This window comes from Anguilla rostrata, chromosome 2 (assembly GCF_018555375.3).
Source record: "Anguilla rostrata isolate EN2019 chromosome 2, ASM1855537v3, whole genome shotgun sequence".
In the NCBI taxonomy this organism is placed as follows: domain Eukaryota; kingdom Metazoa; phylum Chordata; class Actinopteri; order Anguilliformes; family Anguillidae; genus Anguilla; species Anguilla rostrata.
In genome coordinates this window covers 5,092,880-5,113,141 of record NC_057934.1, presented here as the reverse complement: position 1 = coordinate 5,113,141, position 20,262 = coordinate 5,092,880, and the positions used below count along the sequence as shown (strand labels likewise).

The window sequence follows — 20,262 nt, the reverse complement described above, 5'->3', positions numbered from 1 at the left end:
ACGATAACATGAGTCACTTCAATACCGTCAGCTATAAAATTATACGATTCATAGCTAAAGTCCCCTTGACGTTTATCTACTGTACGCAATAAAGTCACATATGTGTCCTGTCAAACAGGATACGGAGATATGTGGCCATTTAAGTCCGTAGCCCGTTTTATTGCGATGAATGGAGGGGTCGGGCCTACGTCCTCGTGTTCCGTACTTTCGCATTCGCCGCGAACGGAAAGCGAGCTTCCTTCGGAGGTCCTGCTTTACGGGCCTCGTCTGAAAGTCTCAGATCGATACACGCGCGGGCTCTCTGTGTGTGCCTCAGAGTTATCACCGGCCTTTTCATTTGGGCTCTCTCCTGTGGCCCGTCCAGCTAATGGCTCGGCGGCTAAACGTTCCAGCATGTTTGCCTTGAAGATCATTATTCCAGTACGGCATTAGCCACGGTCGCTAAGCTTCGGAAACTAAGTAACTTTACAGGGGGACTTTGCAAGTGCTGCTTTGGGACAATGGTGGCAGGGGTGTGGGGTTGTGGGGAGGGGGGTGGGAGGGGCTTGACCGGAGAAAAGTTGTGTGGAAAGGCAGGTCCTGCCTGGGTGGCCAAGTATTGGGGCTCTATTTTTGTAAAGCCATGTTACTTTCGATTTGACTGACAGGCACGTTGGGTTACTGGAAACATGGTGATATATAAAAATCGTTAGAGACCAGCAGAAATAATGATTAGGACTTAGCATATAGTTAGCAGCACTGGCGGTTTCTTTCCTTCCACTTTTTGATGTTGATGTGGACAAGGAACGTCCGCCATTTTGATAAACATATTGTCGCCACACAAACAGATGTACTTGTGTTTTTTGTTGAAGCTGTCTATTAAAAAGCCACCTTTTGGAGTCGCTCCTTTGATGCTGTTCTTGTGTTTTGTGTTTCTGTGTTTGCTTGATGGGGGGGAGCGTTGGTGGACTGTGTGAAGATCGAGTTCTCTCCCTGTCTTAACGTGGGGGAAATGCGGCTCTGTTGTTCAAATGTGTTCGGCTTTAATGCTGAATCAGGAGAAATCGGTTAACCAGAGTCTTTTGACTGCCTTTAGCTGAATCAGTGAAAACTTTTAAGAGTTTATTTTCTTAATTAAGCATTTGTCTGCTTATTTAACTAGACCATGCATTGAGGTTTTTATTTTTTTATTATTTTTTTGGCCAGATGTAGCCAATGGCCCGAGGTCTTATCACAAAGGAATTGAGCTGCAGCCCCTATCAGAGTTTTTGGTGAAGTGTTGGTGCCGCCTGGGCAGATAATCTTTTGATCTCTGTGATTTTCTTTCATGTGTGTGTGTTTGTGTTTGGGGGCGTTCTGGTTTTGCTCAGATGTCGAAGTTAAAACAAAATGGTGGTGGGGGTGGTGGGGTGAGGGGGTGGAGGGGTGGAGGAGGGTGTAGGGTGGAGGAGGGGGCTGCTGGTTAATTGCCCACACATTTGAGCCGCGATCCTGTGATATAAAGTTGAGCTCTACGGCTCCGCTGAACCTTGTTCTCGTAATAACGGCGAGGAGATTAATGGCTTCCTTTGCCTTATCTCAAAGATCTGGAATGCCTTTTTTAATCTTTATACAACCGCAAGAGCTTGGTATGCTTCAGAAAGAAAGTGTATCAGACGTTTCCAATTTTGAATACGTCTACAAAATCTGTTATTAAATGCTCTACCCTTGTTGTCAAAGTAAATTAATGATAATATATATATATATATATATATATTATTATTTTTTTTTTTTAACATCCAGTTGAGAGAGTTTGAAGTCGTGGTGTGTTTCTCTGGGGCTCCAGAAGGCGGCCATGTTTGTGACGGGACGCTCGCGTCTGGAAGGCGTGCGCTTCTGAGGCCCCGGCGCGCGTGCCGTCGCACGATTGGTCGGTCGGGCTGGGTTGAGAGCGGTGACGAATCGGCTCTCAGACGCTGTGAAGACGCGTACGGAATCCGCAGAAGTCCGGGGTTTGAGTGAAACGGCCGCCGGATTCCGCACACGTGGCAAATCCCCGACCCCGACCCCCCATCGGCCTACGCGCGGCCGTGACATAACCGTCTACACGCTCCGCCGCGCTGTCACGCCGTGACATTTTGAGGAAGCGGAACTCGCCTGCGTGACCGCGGCCCCTCCTCTCGAGCGCTGACGGGACGGGGGCGGGGCGGGACGGGACGGGTTGTTCGATGTCCCCCTGCGACAGCGTGGCAGAGCCCCATGCGGAGGTGTGGCCGTCCAGGCCTCAGGCGCGGAGTTAGGGTCGCAGCGGCGTGGAGAGCCCCCCGCTTGAATCCCTTAAGAACCTGCGTTGCCGTGACGCCCGCGGTCGCCGAGGAGAAGCCTCCCGCCGTGGTCGCCGCGTAGCGACAGGCCGCTAAGTTGACGCAGCCGCTCTGCTCTGGAAGTTCCATTAGAGAGCAGCGGGTGTTTGTTTGTCTGTTTTACACAGAGGGTCATTGTGCTGCTCAGGATGGGGACACGGGGCTCGGAAACTCCTGCAGCTGGACGGGGCGGGGGCGGGAGTTCCCGGGACGTCCCAGGTGGAAGCTGGGGGGCGTGAGGATGCGCTGGAGCAGGGCAGACCGGCGTGTCAGCGTCCCGCTCTGAGTTCCGCTCTGTTCCGGTCCTCCTCTGCGTGGGCCCGTCTCAGACTCCGAAACCGCCTGTGTGTGTGTGTGTGTGTGTGCTCGCGCGTGCACACACACACACTCACACACACACATGCACAAATACAGACACACACATTCATACATGCCACACGCACATACAGACATACGCTCACACACACACACACACACCTACACACAGACAGACATGCACACATCTACACACACATGCACAGTCTCTCTCACACGCACACACACTCTCACACACTCTCTCTCTCACACTCTCACACTCTCTCTCACACACACACACACACTCACACACTCTCTCACACACACACACAGGCAGCCCACACACTCACTCTCTCTCACACACACACACACACACACTCTCTCTCTCTCACACACACACGCGCGCGCGCAGAGCAGGCGAGCGTATCGGGGCTTCAGGCCGGTGGCGAGCGCGGAATGGCTGCTGGGTGATGACTCACTCCGCGCAGCGCTGTGTGTGTGTGTGTGTGTGTGGAGGAGACTGGATCATGCGTGGGGAAGCGCTCCTGAGCAAACAGCCGGAGAGCGCCAGCGCGTGTGCCGCCACGGCGACGGTCGCGTCCGAGCCGGCTCCGCGTCGCCCCGGCCCCCGCCGCGCACCGCCCAAAACCGCCGTTTTCTAACCGCGACCCCCGGGGGACGTAGAGAGAGAGATGTCTGACTCCAGAAGGTAAGCCTCTCTCTCCCCCCACCTCCGCCTCCAGCATCGCGTTTGCAGAAGCCCGTCTCTCTCTCTCTCTCTCTCTCTCTCTCTCTCTTCCTCTCTCACCCGCTCCACCTCTCCGCTGATCGCACGGCGCCTTCGCTCCATCCCTCCGTCAGGTCGCCGTCGTGGTCGTCGTGGTCTCGCGCGCGTTTCTGTGGAGACTCCGCCAGCCCGAGTCCGGGCGGCGTCGGATTACAAGGTTGCGGGCGCGTTGGTGAACGGGATGGGGCGGGGGGGGTGGGGGGGGGTGGGGATCAGAGCTGCGGTTTCGGGTGGGGCGCGGTGGGCGACTGGGGCTCCTCAGATTTGTAAATGCTTTGAGGGCGTAGCTGGTGCTCCACCTGTGTGAAGGTGAAGGTCATACCGGACGGGACGCGCGCTCCTGCTCTGTGTGAGCGCCGCTCGGCTCTCTGGTCCGACGGTAACGACAGCCGCTTCCTGCTCGGAGCGGGCCGGTTTCCACAGCGATGGGGAATCAGCTCCGATTTATCCCCGAGTAGGCAGGGTAACTTCACCGGTGCGTCATGGTGATTACCCGAAAAGAAAGCCATTTTGTGTGCCTGCGTGTACCAATACACACGCGTCTGTGTGTGTGTCTGCGTGTACCAATACACACGCGTCTGTGTGTGTGTCTGCGTGTCTCTGTGCGTATGGCTGTGTGTGTAACGTGTGTGTGCCTGTTTGCCTGTGCACCTGTATCCCTTCCGTCTACGTGTGTGTGTGTGTGTGCGCCGTATGTTTGTGTCTGAGTGTGTGTGTAGGTGGGTGGGTGTGTGCGTGTGCTGTGTACGTGGGTGCGTGCGTGTGCCGTGTGTGTGTGCCTGTGTTTGTGCGCATGCGTAAGCGCGCGTGTGTGTGTGCTTGCCTGAGTGAGTGACAGGGGGAAGGAGGGAAACATAAAGAGATGGGGTCCCCTCTGCCGTGTCTGGGGAGGGGGTAGCTGTCCTGTTAGGGAGTGTCACAGGACAGGGCCCGATTTGGGGGGACGGGGGGGCGGGTGAGGGGCGAGTGAGCCCCTTACTGGCCGTCTCTGAGGGTCTCATCAGAACCCCAAACTCGCGCGGTTACGCAAGGAGGACCGACTGACCGGACGAGCAGCTGCTCTGAAACCTGGCTGGTCGTGATGTCCGGAGGATCAGTCAGCGCCCTCAGCCCAACCGCGACGCGGCGCTGCTTCTGCGGTCGCCACGGCGATCGACCGCGTATCGCGGTCTCGATTGCTTGTTTTTTTTTTTGTTTTATTGTTGTCCCCCCCCCCCCCCCCAATTAACAATGGAAATTATGCTTGAAAAACAATTTGCACCTCTACTATAGCGCATGGAGTCTGACACATTAAGGCTCATTAGCCCACGCTGGCGCTGGCGCTAGCTCGCGCGCGCGATTCTACCCTGGGTACTTGTTTACGCGATTCGCTTACTTTTTTGAGAATTAGAGGAAATATCGTACAACTGATGCCACAGTTGAGTCAAACTGTGAAGGGAAATGCTGTTGCTTCATTTAGGTCTAACTTACCCTGTGATGGGTTGTAGCGGTTGTTCTAGCCTGATTTGCCCAAAAAATATATGGCAGTAATAATATGAATAGGAAAAATATCAGTTACATTTGATTTGGTTGTTGCAGTATTGAAGTAACTGCTAGTGAGAAATAATTAGGAATAGTCAGTTTGGACTTGCTGACACTGGTCTTGAGCAGTCAGTTTGGTCATGAGCAGTGGACTCTGATGTACAGCACTCTTAATAACACTAGCTAATGGATGCTAGTCTTCTAAGCAAGAGAAGGAAGGAATTAGGCCTAAAACTAAAACTTGCAAGTAGGCAAACTGCTTGTCTGGTAAATGTATATTTGTCTGATTTATCACTGATTTGGCGGTTTACTGTATTTCATAGTTCATATGTCCATATTATATCAGTCACGGCATGTGCGTTCCCAATAAACGCATAACATGAAGAGGAGTTCACATTTCTGAAGACAGACGTGGAATGAAGTGGTGGTGTGGAGCGGTTGTCATGGTGACGCCCACCCGTGTTCCAGAGACTGTGTCGGCTGTTCGGGGGGAAGGTGAATTCAAAGCTACTCCTTGATTTTTCTGTTATTCTAAACTGAGCTATCGCTCATTTTGTGACAGTGTCACTGTTTGTAGCTGTGCGGCTAAGTATCGTCCCCATGTGGAGACCTGTTGGCAACCTGTTAGCGGTTAGCGTTATCTAGCAACAGGCTGAAAACATGAACCCTTATTATGAGGTAGCCTAAATGATGGATTTTTACACTCAGGCACCTCAATGTTTATGTTTAGTTTGTAGAATCATGGTTGCTTTGTGTCGTATTTTAAGTACGGGAAAGAAGAACGCATGTTCTGGTATCGGTGTTGGCATAACTGGCCTTACAACCCCTCAATGTTTGGTCATTTAGAGAATGTCAAAAACCATTTCTGCTATTGCCACTTTGGTTGAGGTAGTTGGATTGTTTTGTTTTATTTTAATTCAAAGAAAGACTTTGGCCCACCATTTTGCGCAAAAATGGAAGATGTTCCAGTGTTCTGGAGATCTTTGGCACATTTGACTGTGAAGTCTGGCCTGACTTTTGAAGCAGTAGCACACTACTAACACCACTGCATCTCGCTAACATTTCTTTACTGGTATTGCCAGTTGCCAGTTTTAGCCTAATATTGTTTCATGTTTTTATGATTATTTTTTTATATATATAAACGTCCCATTTCTTTTGTTCATACATTGCTGTATTATATCCGCATGTTTTCAAAGCACGATTCCCTGTCTTGCTCACGCACGCGATGACTGAGGAGACCGTTGCTCGTTCCTGTTCTGCCAGACATCTGTTGTTTCCATTGTGGAACGGTGAGCGCTGCCTGTCTTTTGATGTCCCACGTCCGTTCTGGAAACCCTCTGGAAATAGCCTAGCGGTAAAAGTTTAATTTGGGCGATTTTCACGTCATTGCTTTTACAATTTCTATAGCCGGCGTGAGGTTGTTTTTCTTTCTTTTCTTTTTTTATTTATTTATTTTATTTTTTTTTTAGAGGAAGTTGAAAAGGACACCGGATTGAAAAAGCTCAGTTATTTCGGATCTCCCGGCCTCGAGCATGGCTCCGGGATCAAACCTAGCACCAGCGTCTTCAGCCCTGTGCCAGGCCCAAATGGGCGATCCCGTCCTGGGATCCCACGTCACCGGGGATAGTGGTGTAGCTCTGAGGAGAGAAACCACGTCAGCAGGCTCCGTCAGCGTATAACACACTTCAGTTTTAAAAGCTCTTTTTGCCTCCATGAATTTATCACACACCCCTCCCCCTTGTCCTATATTTGGAAGTGGTAGTAGCAGTATTCTCTCACATCCCCACTGTGCCTCTTTCACCCCCCCCCCCCCCACACGTGGAGCAGTACAGCTGAACCCTTCCAGTACATTAACCCATAAGCCAGCGACAGTTTTTACTTACTACAAGCTCCACAGCTTACTACAGGAGAGCTAGCACTGATCAAAGAGGGGAGGTTCATCTCACCGATGACAACTGGTTACCTGTGAGAGTAGCTCAAAGGGCTCTTGTGTAGTTGGTAACGTAAGGAAGCTTGGCTGACAAGTCGTACCCTAGTCCACCATAACCTAGTCTCAACCCCAGATGCTCTGAACTGAACTGTCTGGGACGGTTTGTTACATTTCTTTCCTGCAATCCGATTGGCTCTAGCCAATGTTACATTACTGGTTTATTGATTCAGTTAGACTAGAGAGATCCACCTGATGATTTTTCACTGGAGGACATAATTGACCCGCTGGTTTTAATTAGCATCAGAGAGCATCTTGGGAAGTTGGGCAGACTTGTGTCAGCAGCAGCCTGGTGACTCTGTAGTTTATGAGCTCAACAAGTGAGGCCAATCAACACCGGCGGAGACCCTTGGGGTGTTCAAGTTTGGGCTCGAAGCAGCGATAGATACGTTCGCATATAAAAATGCTGCAAAATGATGAGCTCTCGTCCTCATGTATTCTGATCCCAAGCAGGAACCCCACCCCCAGCTGTGTCCCACGCCACAGGCGTCAGTCACGGTCGTTTTAGCGGCTTGCGCCGGACTGTGATTGGCCGGATCTACGCTGTAGGCCTCGACCTGCGGCCTACTCTCGCCTCGCGAGCCTTTTTCCCCAACCAAGCCGCACGCCCTCTTTGCCCCCGTCCAGCCTTTACAGTCCCTCCCGAAAAATAACCGGAGGGATTGGAGGGAAGATTTCTGGTTTATTTTGTAACCGGCCCGCGGCAGAGCCCCCCGTCGTCTTTTAGGGTTTATAGCCTGAGGTCATAGCTGCTAAAGAAAGGAGCGGGCGGATTTTTTACACGCCCCCGTTTTTAACCGGGACTCCCTGCGCGCCGCGGCGGGCTGTCTGTGTGCCGCTACCCCGCTCTCCCTGTGATCTCCATCGAACAGACTAAACTTCGGTGGCGAGATATATCTGAGCGTTAATTTCCAATCCCCCACCCACTCCCCACCCCCACCCTCCAATCCTGTGGTTTTTTTTCCTCTGTGGCCAATCCAAGCTGACATCATCCCGGCTCTGGGTTATTTCCCACACGCTGCTCGGAATCCAGTCTTCTGTTTCCAATTGCCTGGATTAAACCAATACTATAAGCCCCAAAACACACTTCATGTTACGTTTGTGCATATAGCACGTATATGCCCTCTCTCAGAGTGACTCACACAGTTTACTTTTTAAAATGTATATATACATACAATCCATTTATAACAGCTGGATATTTGCCGAAGCAATTCAGGTTAAGTGCCTTGCTCAAGTGTTCCATGGCAGTGCCCCACCTGGGAATCAAACCCGCAGCCCCTAGAGTTAGAAATTCCAGTTCGCCGAACGCTCCTGTGCTGTCCTGAACACTGGCTTTCAGTGCCTATGCTGGGCCCTGGTAGTCATGTTCTCTGTTTTTTTATTTCTAGTTTTTTTCCAGGGCTGCTCTCTGTCCCCTCTCCTGTCCTCACCTCTCCTTCCGTCTTCTGAGGTAAACTGAGAATATTGACCCCTTTTGAAGAGTTTTTTTTTTTTTTGAATGTTTTCTTAACATTCTAAGTCGGTGTTCTAGAACTCCACTGCTTTCAGTCACCAGTCATGACTGTCTGAATTAGAATGTTCAGTTAAGAACACTCTAATCACACATTTCTGAACTTGCGGTTGAATGGGTTAAAGGAAGGACATCCCTTTTTTAGCTACAAGACCAACAGCATTTAATTCGTTAGCCTACATCCTGTGCTTCTGCTTCCCCCACACGGGCTAAACGGTCTCCAGCCCTCAGATGGTAAACAAAGTTGCCATAAATGAACACGAGTAGCCTACGAATCGTCCAGTTCTTTATTTTTTTTTAATGCGTTTGCAGAAGATGGCGATGCATTTTTGCTCAAGACCAGCTGCAGCGGTTCCCCTTTTGGGACAAAGAACGAAAGAGAGGCGCTGGTTATCGCCCCCGTTTTCACCAGCCTCTGGAACAGTGGTTGCCAAGTAACGTTGAACCCCAAATTGTCTGGTGGCCCTTGTGGAAATTCCAGCTACCTGCCAAAGATGGAATCTCTGCTTCAGCTGGACGCCATCTGGAGTTTGGTGATGGTCTGTTGTCTGCCCCGAGCCGGCCCACCAGCTGGATGTGGTCGTGCCAGCACGGTTTCTATCACAGCCATCTTGGTGCCAGCTTGACCGTCTCTAAACCAGCTGGACCAGTTTAAAACCAGACTGGAACCAAGTGGGAATTTTTTACCAGAGGTGCTAGGCTACTGGACACTTTCCCCCCACCTCCAACAAAGTTTTCCTCTTAGTTAAACTTCTTCAGTCCAGAATGTCCACGGTGAGCAGTTGGGGGAACCTGGAATCAATGTTAACGCAAAAACGGCCCGTCCGGTTTGGCGTTCTCATCCTGATTGAGGTTCAGGAAGCGTTTCTTGAGTTTTCCCCGGACATGCAGCCGTCGTAGTCAATCGTGCGGCAGCGCCGTTTCAATCCACGCCGTGATTCTGTCACACGGTCGCGGCCGCGGGAGTGTTAGTAAACTTGTTAGTGAATCGTCCACGGCCCGGTGCGTTTTTTCCGGCCGGTTTCGCGGCTAAGCTGGCAGTGGAGGCGGCGCGGTTGCCCTGGCGGGACGTCCAGGGGGACGAGCGTTGGACAGGCTGCAGAGAGGCCAGCTCTGAGGAACCCTCGCCCCCCCCCCCATCCCACCTGGGACAGCGGGAGTCGGAGCTTCAGACGCCTTCGTGCATTCTGTTACTCACTTAGTGTGAGTGTGTGTGTGTGTGTGTGTGCAAGTCTGAACTGTGCCAGGAGCACAGAACTACCGCTCTGAGAGACTTTTTATTTATTTTTTATTTTTTTCTTGAGCAAGCCAGATGGCCGGATCCCGTGTGCTTGTGGGGGCTGCATAAAAAGTTTTAATTTCAAAATTCTGTGTTGGCCTTTGACGCGTACGCTCCGTGCATACCGACGCACGCAACACACACACACACACACACACACACACACACACGCGTGTGCGAAATGTGCTGTACGTACGGAAAAGAGGAAGTGGACCTCTAACCTCAGAATCCCTCTGATGAAATGCCTCCCTTTTCTGAGAGCGGGGGCGTCTGGTCTGAGAGTGCAGGTGTTTGGGTCAGCGCTGTACCGAGCTGTGTGTGTGTGTGTGTGTGTGCGCGTCAGTGCATGTGTGTGCGTGCGTGCATGCTTGCGCGTGTGTGCGTTTGTGCGCGCACGTGTGTGTAATAATATGGCCATTGTGTGTGTGGGTACTGAGCGTTCTGTATCTACACTTGTGTGAGTACAGTAAGGTGCGGTCAGCTATTTGCAGGTACTAAATGCCGTGTGAGCATGTTATTGTTCGAAGTTATTGATGTTCACAGGATAACATAATGTTATGTGTCACTGTTTGATTTTGATGCTGTGTGCAGGTCAAAGATGTGTGGTTTCGTAGTTCAAGCTGGGAAACTGAGGGAGCGGGTTAGCGGGTGTGTGTGGACTGGGAGGGTGCACGCAGGTGAAGCATGCTTAGGGAATCACGGTGTGAGATAAGCCCAGTGGCATTTACGTTAGCCCAGGTGTAGCTGCAGGGCATGCCATTTTGTGCTGCTCGTCAGAGTTTAATTGATCAATTAAGGCAGTCGATTACGCAGGTGAGGCTCCTCCGTAATAAACAGTGCTCTGTGCCACAGTTTGACATCCGTGCGCTGGTAAAATGTTAGTGTGAGGCAGCCTGTGTGTGTTGGAGAAAGGTTGAGTTTGCATTTAGTGCAAGGTAGCTGGAATACAGGTGATAATCTTTTGTATTTAATGTGAGGTAGACAGTGTGCAGGTGACGTTTGAGTGTGTATTTAGTGTGAGGTAGACAGTGTGCAGGTGAAGTTTGAGTGTGTTCGGTGTGAGGTAGATGGTGTTGAGGTGAAGTTTGAGTGTGTTTGGTGTGAGGTAGATGATGTTGAGGTGAAGTTTGGTGTGAGGTAGATGGTGTTGGGGTGAAGTTTGAGTGTGTTCGGTGTGAGGTAGATGGTGTTGAGGTGAAGTTTGAGTGTGTTCGGTGTGAGGTAGATGGTGTTGAGGTGAAGTTTGAGTATGTTTGGTGTGAGGTAGAGAGTGTGGGGTGAAGTTTGAGTGTGTTTGGTGTGAGGTAGACGGTGCTCATGGTTACTGGATGCTGTGATGATCAGTTCTGCTCCAGAAGATGAATCATCAGTTCTGCTGCAACACTTCCTCTCCTGTGGCTCTGGGTCATTTCTGCAACTCCCACAGCTTCACAATTCAGTGGGCGCACACACACACACACACGCACGACACCCCGCGTGCCACACACACACATGCCACCACGCACGCACACACACACGCATCTGCACACACCGCACACACACACTACTTTTACACGCGCACACGACACACACCCCTTCTCTCACACTCTCATACATAAACACACATGCGCACACACACACACACACATTCACAAGCACACTCACGCACACACACGCACTCACACTCTCGCTCTCTCTCACACACACACACAGGCACACACACTTGCGTACATACACACTACTGAATTGTCTTTTGACGTCTTCTGTTAAAGAGGCTTAAGCAAGGCCCTTCCCTTGTCTCGATGTGTGATTTGCGACGTGTTGATTGTTGGGGTTTTGGACAGAATTCATTTCAAAGTTGGCCCTCAAATCAACGCAGCACAGATCGTGAGAGAGACACGTATTCCGTTTTCCATAATGTGTTACCAGTAATCTGTGTCCCCAAATTATCAAAAGTGTTTTTATTTTTCTTGTTTGTCGTATCTAGGCTACACGTACATGTACATCACTGCTTTGTCTGTTGAAGTTACGGTACTGATGTGGGAAAAATGGGTGTCTGTCTGTTCATTTCCACAAGTCACCTCGTACCACTATGGGTCTCTTTTCAATTTGGTGGCAGCAGTGGATCGTTTTTGGGGAAATGGCCCAAGTAAGTCAGAGGTTGCAGGTTTGATTCTCAGGTGGGGCACTGGTTTTTGACCTTCAGTAGATATCCAGTCTATTGCATATATTACAGAATACAAGCTGCAGAGTCACCCTGGATAAGACTGCCATGCTATTGTCCTCTGGGGCACGTTGGCTCAGAACATTCCAGCAGCTTTTCTATGCAAGTCCTCAGAGTCCTAATATCAGTCTGTTCTTTTCCTATTTATGAAATGTGGTGCTGGCTCAGAATTCTTCGCCCTAGTCTTTTTTTTTTTTTTTTTTTTTGAGGTTAGCCCAATAAGGATTCTTTCTGTTTGTGATGTCATAAGAGTGACAGAATACGTAATGTGATTGACAGGCCCATTGGTAGGCTTGTTGTTAACCCGTAGTTCCGACGGTGACCAGCAATGAGAAACTTCTGGCTTTCCACCCTCCCTTTACCTGGGAGTCAGGTGTGAAGGCAGTCCGGCCAATCAGAAGCAGTAATTGTTGTGTTAATTACCTGGGGAAAAAAGAAAACCAGGGCCAAATTTGACAATCTCCGCTCTACCACATGACCTGGAAAAGCTGTTCCATGCATTGACTGCTCCCTCTATCCTTGCTGTTGAGTTCCGGTATACTCCTCTCCACGTTAGCTTGGCTGAGGAGAATCTAGCACGACCTCGTTTCACCTCCCACCCCGGCCCCCCTAGCCCCCCCCCTCACCCCCCCCACCTCCTCAGCCATCTTCTCTCTCCCTTCCGTTCAACGTGTCGGAGAACTCGAGCGATTCCTCGGTCCGCTCGCCCCAGCGTCCTTTCACACGCGCAAACGTCGCGGAGATCGCGTGCGCGGCGTGAACGCGCGGGTGACGAGCGCGGGTGCGTTAGCGGTGAGCTGTCCTCGTCCTGCCGGGCGCGTGTGCAGACGACAGAAGGTGAGGGGGTGAGGTTTCTCAGAACAAATCTTTAAAGAACGGTTTGGTGCGTTTTCGTGTCACAGATGGATGAAGTGACTCACGTTTTTTTATTTTTTTTAAAGAGAGAGAAAGACATCAAAGGGAAAAAGACTCAGACCAGTACCACGTGCAGTTCCACTGGCTGCGTCGGAATTTCGTGAGAATTGTGTTGCTTTGCGATCTGAGGGCCGAAGTATTGTCCATCGACAGAAAATCTCTGAGTCAGACAATTATTTAAAATATTTTATCTCTTTTTCGATACCAGTACATTTCAAATTGTGCTTTTCAAATGTTCCCACCATCTTACGAGTTAAAGTATGTAATGTGTGTGTATTTTATACAGGTCTGCTGCATGTACTGAGTGCGGATGCTCAAAGTTTTTTTTTGGGCCTTAGGCATTTCATTTTCCAGAATGTTCATGACCCCCTAAACCCCTGAGACCAGGGATCACACATCGTTCTCCTTCTCACTGTTCCACCAGAGCAGACTTTTCTAGAAGCTTATAATTACCGGGGCAAGACTGGACCTCTGTGGATGTAGTACTCCTGTGTATTAATTACACTTTGCCATAGAGCTGGATTGATCGTTTTGATTGGTCTCACTGCCTGCCCAGGAAGCCAGTGTGGGAGGAGCCAAGTCTGTTTGTCCTCTAGCATGCTCGGCACATCTTTCTGCCTCTATAGAGCCAGGGTTGCTATGGCAGCACTTTGCCTCACCATAGAGCCAGGGTTGCTATGGCAGCACCTTTCCTCACCATGAAGCACAGCGTTGCTAAGGTGGCATCTTCCTTCACCATGGAGTCGTGGTTGCTATGGCAGCATCTTCCCTCACCGTAGCGCCAGGGTTGCTACGGCGTCATCTTCCCTCATCATAGAGCCATGGTTGCTATGGCGGCATCTTTCCTCACCGTAAAGCCTGGGTTGTAACAGTGGCATCTTTTTTCTGCATAGAGTCAGGGTTGCTACGGCAATGTCTTTCCTCACCCTAAAGTCAGGGTTGCTATGGCAGCAAGAGAATGGAATCAGGACTCTGACAGAGCCACGCCCCCCTGCGTGTTGTTTCAGCTGTTTCTATAAGTCCAGGGTTAGGGCTTGCCCACGTGTGTCCTGGTTCAGCCAGGAGTTTCCGGAGCATTCTGCCTCCGCTGGACACCTCCCTGTGACCCAGAAGGGCGAGGGACTGGGCGAGGCAGGGCGGGGGGGGAGGGCAGGGGCTCCCTAGCGACGGGCGAAAGGATCGATTTAGCCACGCGTTCCATCCGGAGGCAGCACCTCTCTCCTCTCTCCCTGCTGAGTTAATTATTTAGCACCAAAATCAGGTTACCTTATATGGCCGGCTTCCTGCTCTGGCCACTGCAGAGGAGAAGTCAAAACAGCTGGTGAAGCCAAGCGAAGCACATGCAGTAGGAAAACCACCGTTTGGCTTGAGACCCGGTGTGTGATGATGCCCTTAGTAAAGGACGAGGGCCTTTCGTTTTTATCATCGTCTCCTGCAGGGACACAAACTGAGTTTTGAGTGAAAGAATATTAATGGCACGGTGAATTCTATTCATCTTAATATTCATTTTTTTTTAATAGAGCTAATTGTGGTTCTTGCTTTCGTTGGAACTTTGAAGAAGGTCGACTTTATTGATCTGAGAGAACATGACGGAATGCGTCGTCGTTACGGGAAGCAAAAGGGGAAGAAGATTCCCGGAGGCGCGGTGGCGGCTGGCCGTCGGGGGTTTTCCGCCGAGCGCCTCCTCCGTGCGGGGCGATGACTCGCGTACGCGTCTCCCTGCTCCTGGTCTCTGTGACCCCCCCCCTCAGAGGCTGCGGTTTGGGAGACTCCGTGTTTTGGGGGTGGACAAGAGGGGCTTTTCCAAACCCCCTGTGTGTGTGTGTGGGGGGGGGGTGGCACGGTGACTCACTGTGCATCACCAAACTTCCACCCCCTCCGTTGGAAGTCGTTGTTCAGGGGCCACTTCCTGTTGAGAAGCGTACGCTGGGCCCAGAAAAGGGCTCCAGGTTCCAGCGGCTCTCTGTCTCTTACAGCCAGGCTGGGCTGCGTGAGGCCAATATCAATCAACAAGGGGCTTGTTTTAAGGAATGCTGAGTCACTCTCTCTTCCCCCTTCTCCTTTTTCCTCTCCTCCTCCCTCACCTCTCTCTCTCCTCCCTCCCTCTCTCTCTCTCTCTCTCCCTCCCTCTCTCTCTCTCCCTCCCTCCCCCTCTCTTTCTCCCTCCCCTCTCCCTCTCTCCTACTCTCCCTCCCTCCTTCTCTCCCTCTCTCCCACTCTCCCTTTCTCTCTCCCTCCCTCCCTCCCTCCCTCTCAGTTCAATTCAAAATGCTTTATTGGTAGATCGTATATCAGTATACCTGTTTCCAAAGCTTTACGAAACACATTACAATGTACAAAAAGTACAGTGTGATGTCATCGGTTATTAACAAAAGAACACCTAACAAACACATGAACTGATAATAATTAGATGAATAATAATCCCTCTCTCTCTCTCCCTCTCTCTCTCAGTGACAGCTACATTGTGCGCGTTAAAGCGGTGGTGATGACCCGTGATGACTCGAGCGGCGGTTGGCTGGCGCAGGAGGGCGGGGGCCTGAGCCGGGTGGGCGTGTGCAAGGTGCTGCCCAGCGAGCTGATTGGCCGGAGCGACTTCCTCATCCACGGCGAGCGGCTCAAAGACAAACAGGTGAGCCAATCGGCGGCCTGGAAACTAACTGTACAGGAGGGGTCTCCAACTCACGACTAGCTCAGAAACGCACTCGCAGAGAGGCATCGAACTCACAACCAACTGAAATTTTAAGGTTAGAAAAAAAAATGCAATGCAAGCACAATCAATATAATTGGAACATTTCTATTGATTTTCAGAGGTAAAATGTTTTTAGTTGCCCTGCCTAATATTACCTGCTCCATATATGAAAGTGGCATGTTTGAGATCCCAAGTTTGAGACCCCCAAGTGTAATACCTCTGATGGTTTTTAGCACCTAGTAGTTCTTTACTTGCTCCACCAGCTGAGTAAATGGACACCTGAACATAATAATGATGAGAAGAAAGCACCGGAAGTTGTCTTTTTTTATTTTTGAAAAAGACGCTTTCTTTTTTAAATTGCCGTAAACGCACGACGTGACCCGCGTCTCCCGCCTCGTCCAGGTGATTCTGGAGTGTTTCCTGAAGAAGGACCTGATCTACACCAAGGCCACGCCCACCTTCCACCACTGGAGGGTGGACAACAAGAAGTGCGGCTTGACCTTCCAGAGTCCGGCCGACGCCCGCGCCTTCGACCGGGGCGTGAGGAAAGCCATCGAGGACCTGACGGAAGGTGAGCCTGGGGGGGGGGGGGTGGGCGGGGGGGGTGTGGTTGGTGAGGGCTGGGGTTGGGAGGTTGGCGGGTTGGGAGATTGGAGGCGTTGTGTGGAAATGCATCCGTGTTCTGACTGCTTTTAAAGTGCATCTGGGACGATTACAAAATAAATTTGGACACAGGGAACGTTGTTGGTCAGGTGGTGCTGGCCATTTGGGAAAGCTTGTCCAGTACGGACCCTTGACTTGCTGTGTGCTGAACACCGTCCCTCGCAATAGGATATTATAATACTTTTTTCTGATTTCTCAGAAGTTGGACATTGTTCTGGTTAAATTTCAATATATTTTTGAAATTGATGTTGTCATTTTTCAGAAACCTTTCTGGTTTTTGTTCAGTCCCGATCTTAAATGAAGGTGACAAAGTGGAAATTTCATCCCTCCTGTTATTCCTTCTCCAATTTCAGCAATTAGAACATATCACTTACTGTTAGCACTTAGATCATATCTGTTCCTGTTACCGTAACGCATCACTTCCTGTTAGCGTTTTTTTACAACATTGGTGCTAATAGCACGCAGCCCTTTGTGTTGGTGCTTATCCAGCTTTAGCACACGTAGCACGTAGCCTTTATGCAAACTGTTATCCAACGTTAGTGCAATTATTTTACACATCATGTTAGCCTTCATCCTTTAGCACCAAGAATAGCATACCCCTCATATTCAGCATCATCATCATCGTCATCATCATTATTATTTAATTCTCAGAGATACAATTGGTTCTCGGAGGAACAACATTTTCCAACTTTAGCGATAAGAATATTTGAACTCTCTGGTTAGCCTTCATCCTGCCGTAGTGCAAAGAATATTTTAGGGTTTATCTAAATTCACATATTCCCACGCATGCGGCCTCAACCATCTCAGCTGAGAGGGGAAAGGCCTTGGCCAGCTTTTCTTTTATTTATTTTATTTTTATCTCTGAAATCTGTTTTTGATTCCTTCCGGCACGTAATCCCCTAAGTGTCGGTACGTGTTCCGTCTCCAGGGAAACATTAGAACCTTTAATTCCTTTACCGCCTCTTTCTCTTCTGCCCTGATTTTGGTGGTTCAGCGGCCAGACTCCCGCCCCCCCCCAAAATTGTGGTTCTGTTCCTCATTTGGGCCTACGCACCAAACTGAACCTCCGTGGGATCGAGACGCCCCGCCCCCCCCCCACCCCTAAGTGGAAACACAAGGGCCTCAAAGAAATAAATAGATGAATAAATATACCAGCAGACCCCTCCCTCCCTCTCGAACTCTGCTCCCCCAGCTCTCCTCTGAAGCCTTTGTCTTCGGTGGCGAGGAGTTTACGTCTTCAGATGAAAGAATGTTTACGAGAATTTAAACGCGTCTATCGCAGGCGTCCCACCCCCCAGCTCATAGTGAATGGTTTTGCCCTGAGGGTCCTTATGTTCTACTGTAAAGGCCTGTGAACCACTGTCAGGGAGGCTAAGCCACTAGAACATTTTTAACGTTCGCCTTTAAACTTGGACGTTTAGCAAGACTCTCCTATCCGGGGTGTCTTACAAAAGCGCATAGACAAGGTTTTAGGCAAGGATTATGAAAAGTTAAAGTTAAGTTTGTCCTCAGTGTTAAGGAGTGGCATTGAATGTTAGAGGGGTTTTGATTGGACCGCTGAGGTCAGGTGTCTGTAGATGGCATGTGTGTGAATCTGGTGCTAAATGTGGAGGCCACATGTCCTTTAAATGTTCAGACATGGCAGTCAAGCGTCATGTGATAATGCCCTAGAAAACCTGGCTCCGCCCCCCTGGGCCCTGGCACCCAGACTGTGCCCAAGGCTGCCCCTTCACCCTTAGGTCACATGCTCCAATCTCTCCCCCCTGATTGGCTTCTTACCTCTACCTGTCAGAGCAAAGCTGTAATTGTGGCAGAATTCTTCAGCAAAGTGTTGTTGAAATACTTTTTTTTTTTGGTAGTAACGGTGAACTGTTTTGCACGGTTTTATTTTTCGTTAATTCTGTCGTCTGTTTTCTAGGATCCACGACTTCCTCTTCCACAATCCAGAACGAGGCCGAGCTGGGAGACGACGACGTCTTCACCGTGAGTACCGCCATCTTCTCCTCCGCCAGCGCTGGTTACTGCAGCATTTCCTCCATCCCAACACCGTGACCAGCCTTAATGGCCCTGGCTGTGGGTTCTCCCTGAGATTTGTCCTTTTTATCACGCGGTAATGAATCACCATTTCAGATGCTTTGTCACACCTGCTGAAACTTTGGACTGCAGTAGTTTTATGAGTCCAAGGCCTGGGGTTTCAGCAGGGGGGTCCTTGAAGGTACTGCAGGGGGGTCCCAGGCCAGACTTGATATGCAATGTCTATATATAATATCAAAATATAAAACTCTCTTTTTTTTTTTTTTATATAACACTTTTTTAACTAATGAGGCGGGTCCTCTGGATGAGCCTGGGTGGAGGTTCAGAGAAGTTTGAAAACCCGGCTCTCTGAAAACCTTTGCTTCGGAGCTTTACGCTGTGGAGTCTGGTCGTAACTGTCAGTATGCGAACCGGACGTCTGTGTGAACAGGGCCCTGCCGTAAACGCCGGCCTCCCTCAGACAGAGAGCCCATACGGCAGTGGAGCATCCTGGGACTGCGCTGGGAGGAAGCGCGTTGCACCACTGCACTGTGTGTTGGCAAATACGCAAACTGCTGCTGCTTTAAGATATTGCTCTGTGTGTGTGTGTGTGTGTGATTTTTTAAATGCGCTGTTATGAAAGGTTTCTTTTTGATTGCAATGTATAGCTCCATTTCTGCCAGGGATTGAGATGGTATCTACATTCAGGGGATTTACTGTCATGAAACAAAAACAAAAAAAAACAATATATATATATATTTTTTTTTAATGAAATCCCTTCCTGTTATAGTAGGCGGAGCTTGTTGCATCATGGGCTCTGTTGCCACGCAGGAGTCTCATTGGTACACGCCTGGCACGGGTTGGATTCCTGTCACACCTTCGCTCAGTTTCCTCCCTCTCATCCTAAAAATCCATTCGAGCTCACGGACCATTCCATGGCCCCGCCCTCACGCACGCATCAAAAGATAAATGACAGCCGTCATAAACTGTGCGTCTGTCGAAAATCCAAATCCGAACTCCGGATGCATCGCTAAACAAAGGCCTTCACCTCGCCGTCTCGCATGTTTCCTTACGGGAATCCTCCGTCTCCTATTTTTGTTCATTTATGTTTTTGAGTCACATCCCTGCCCCCCCCCCTGTATTTTTGAAGTGCGTGTGAAGAGTGTGAGGAGGGCTGGAGCCCGGTGTTATTTTTGTTTTCGCGGTGGCTGTGGAAGAGATGGCCCTTTGTTTCGTGGCGATGGCAGGCGTGATAATGGCGGGATCGGGTCCGGGGGGGGGCGGGCGTCGGGGTCCTTGGGGGAGGCAGGTTTCCTGTAGTGTTTTGACCAGACTCCTCCAGACTCGGGGCATTTGGTCTGCTTCCGTCCTTTTGTCACACTCACAGGAGATGAGCAGCAGCAGGAGGGGTCGAAGGTCGCTTCCTGCCCTCCCCAGTAAAACTATCATTAGCCGTAGCTTCCTCGCTAACTGCCACTGTGATTTATGGCTGCGGGGGGGGGGGGGACAGGGAGGGGGGCCTGTCTGGAGAGCCCGGAGCTTGGGGGAATGGTGGTGGTGGTGGGAGGGGCAGGGGGTTGGTCCCCTAACACACAGGCGTGGGAGTGTGTGTGTGTGTGTGTGTGTGTGGCTGTGGCTGTGGGGGTTGGGGTGGCAGAGTGGTGGAGTAAGAGTAGGTCTTAGTGAATGTGCCACTGGTGCTCAGGACTGTTTGTTTATTTGTTTGTGATAGTTTTTGCAGGTCGGTTTTATGCGGTAGGTGGTTTTTGCGGTGTACAGACACACTTGAGAGGCTGATATTAGCCCTGCCAAAGATGGTGGCCTCTGTAAAAAAGATGACATCAACTGTATGGTCTATATTCTCACCAGCAGGCCAAAGGGATATTTGATGGGCAATGGCACACACATGCTCACACTCTCTCTCTCTCTCTCACACACACACACACACACACACACGCAGAGGCAGAGGGGCAGCAGGCAGGGCTACCCTCCTCTCAGACTCTCGTGCACCAGGCTGCTGGCTGTAGTGACCTTTCCAGAGGCTGGCGGTGTGAGCCGGGCGGCCGCAGACAGCCCCCGA

The 20,262-nt window shown here is 50.4% G+C and overlaps 1 protein-coding gene across 1 annotated transcript in view; it reads left to right on the top strand.

Annotated features, from left to right (window-relative positions):
* The window catches only part of spred2a (sprouty related EVH1 domain containing 2a), a 40,936-nt gene that overhangs the window by 8,431 nt on the left and 12,243 nt on the right, over positions 1 to 20,262 (top strand). Inside the window, exons 2-4 of the mRNA XM_064316586.1 lie at positions 15,269 to 15,446; positions 15,909 to 16,077; positions 18,088 to 18,152. Of these exons, the coding sequence (XP_064172656.1) occupies positions 15,269 to 15,446; positions 15,909 to 16,077; positions 18,088 to 18,152 (412 nt within the window). The remainder of the gene's footprint in view (positions 1 to 15,268; positions 15,447 to 15,908; positions 16,078 to 18,087; positions 18,153 to 20,262) is intronic.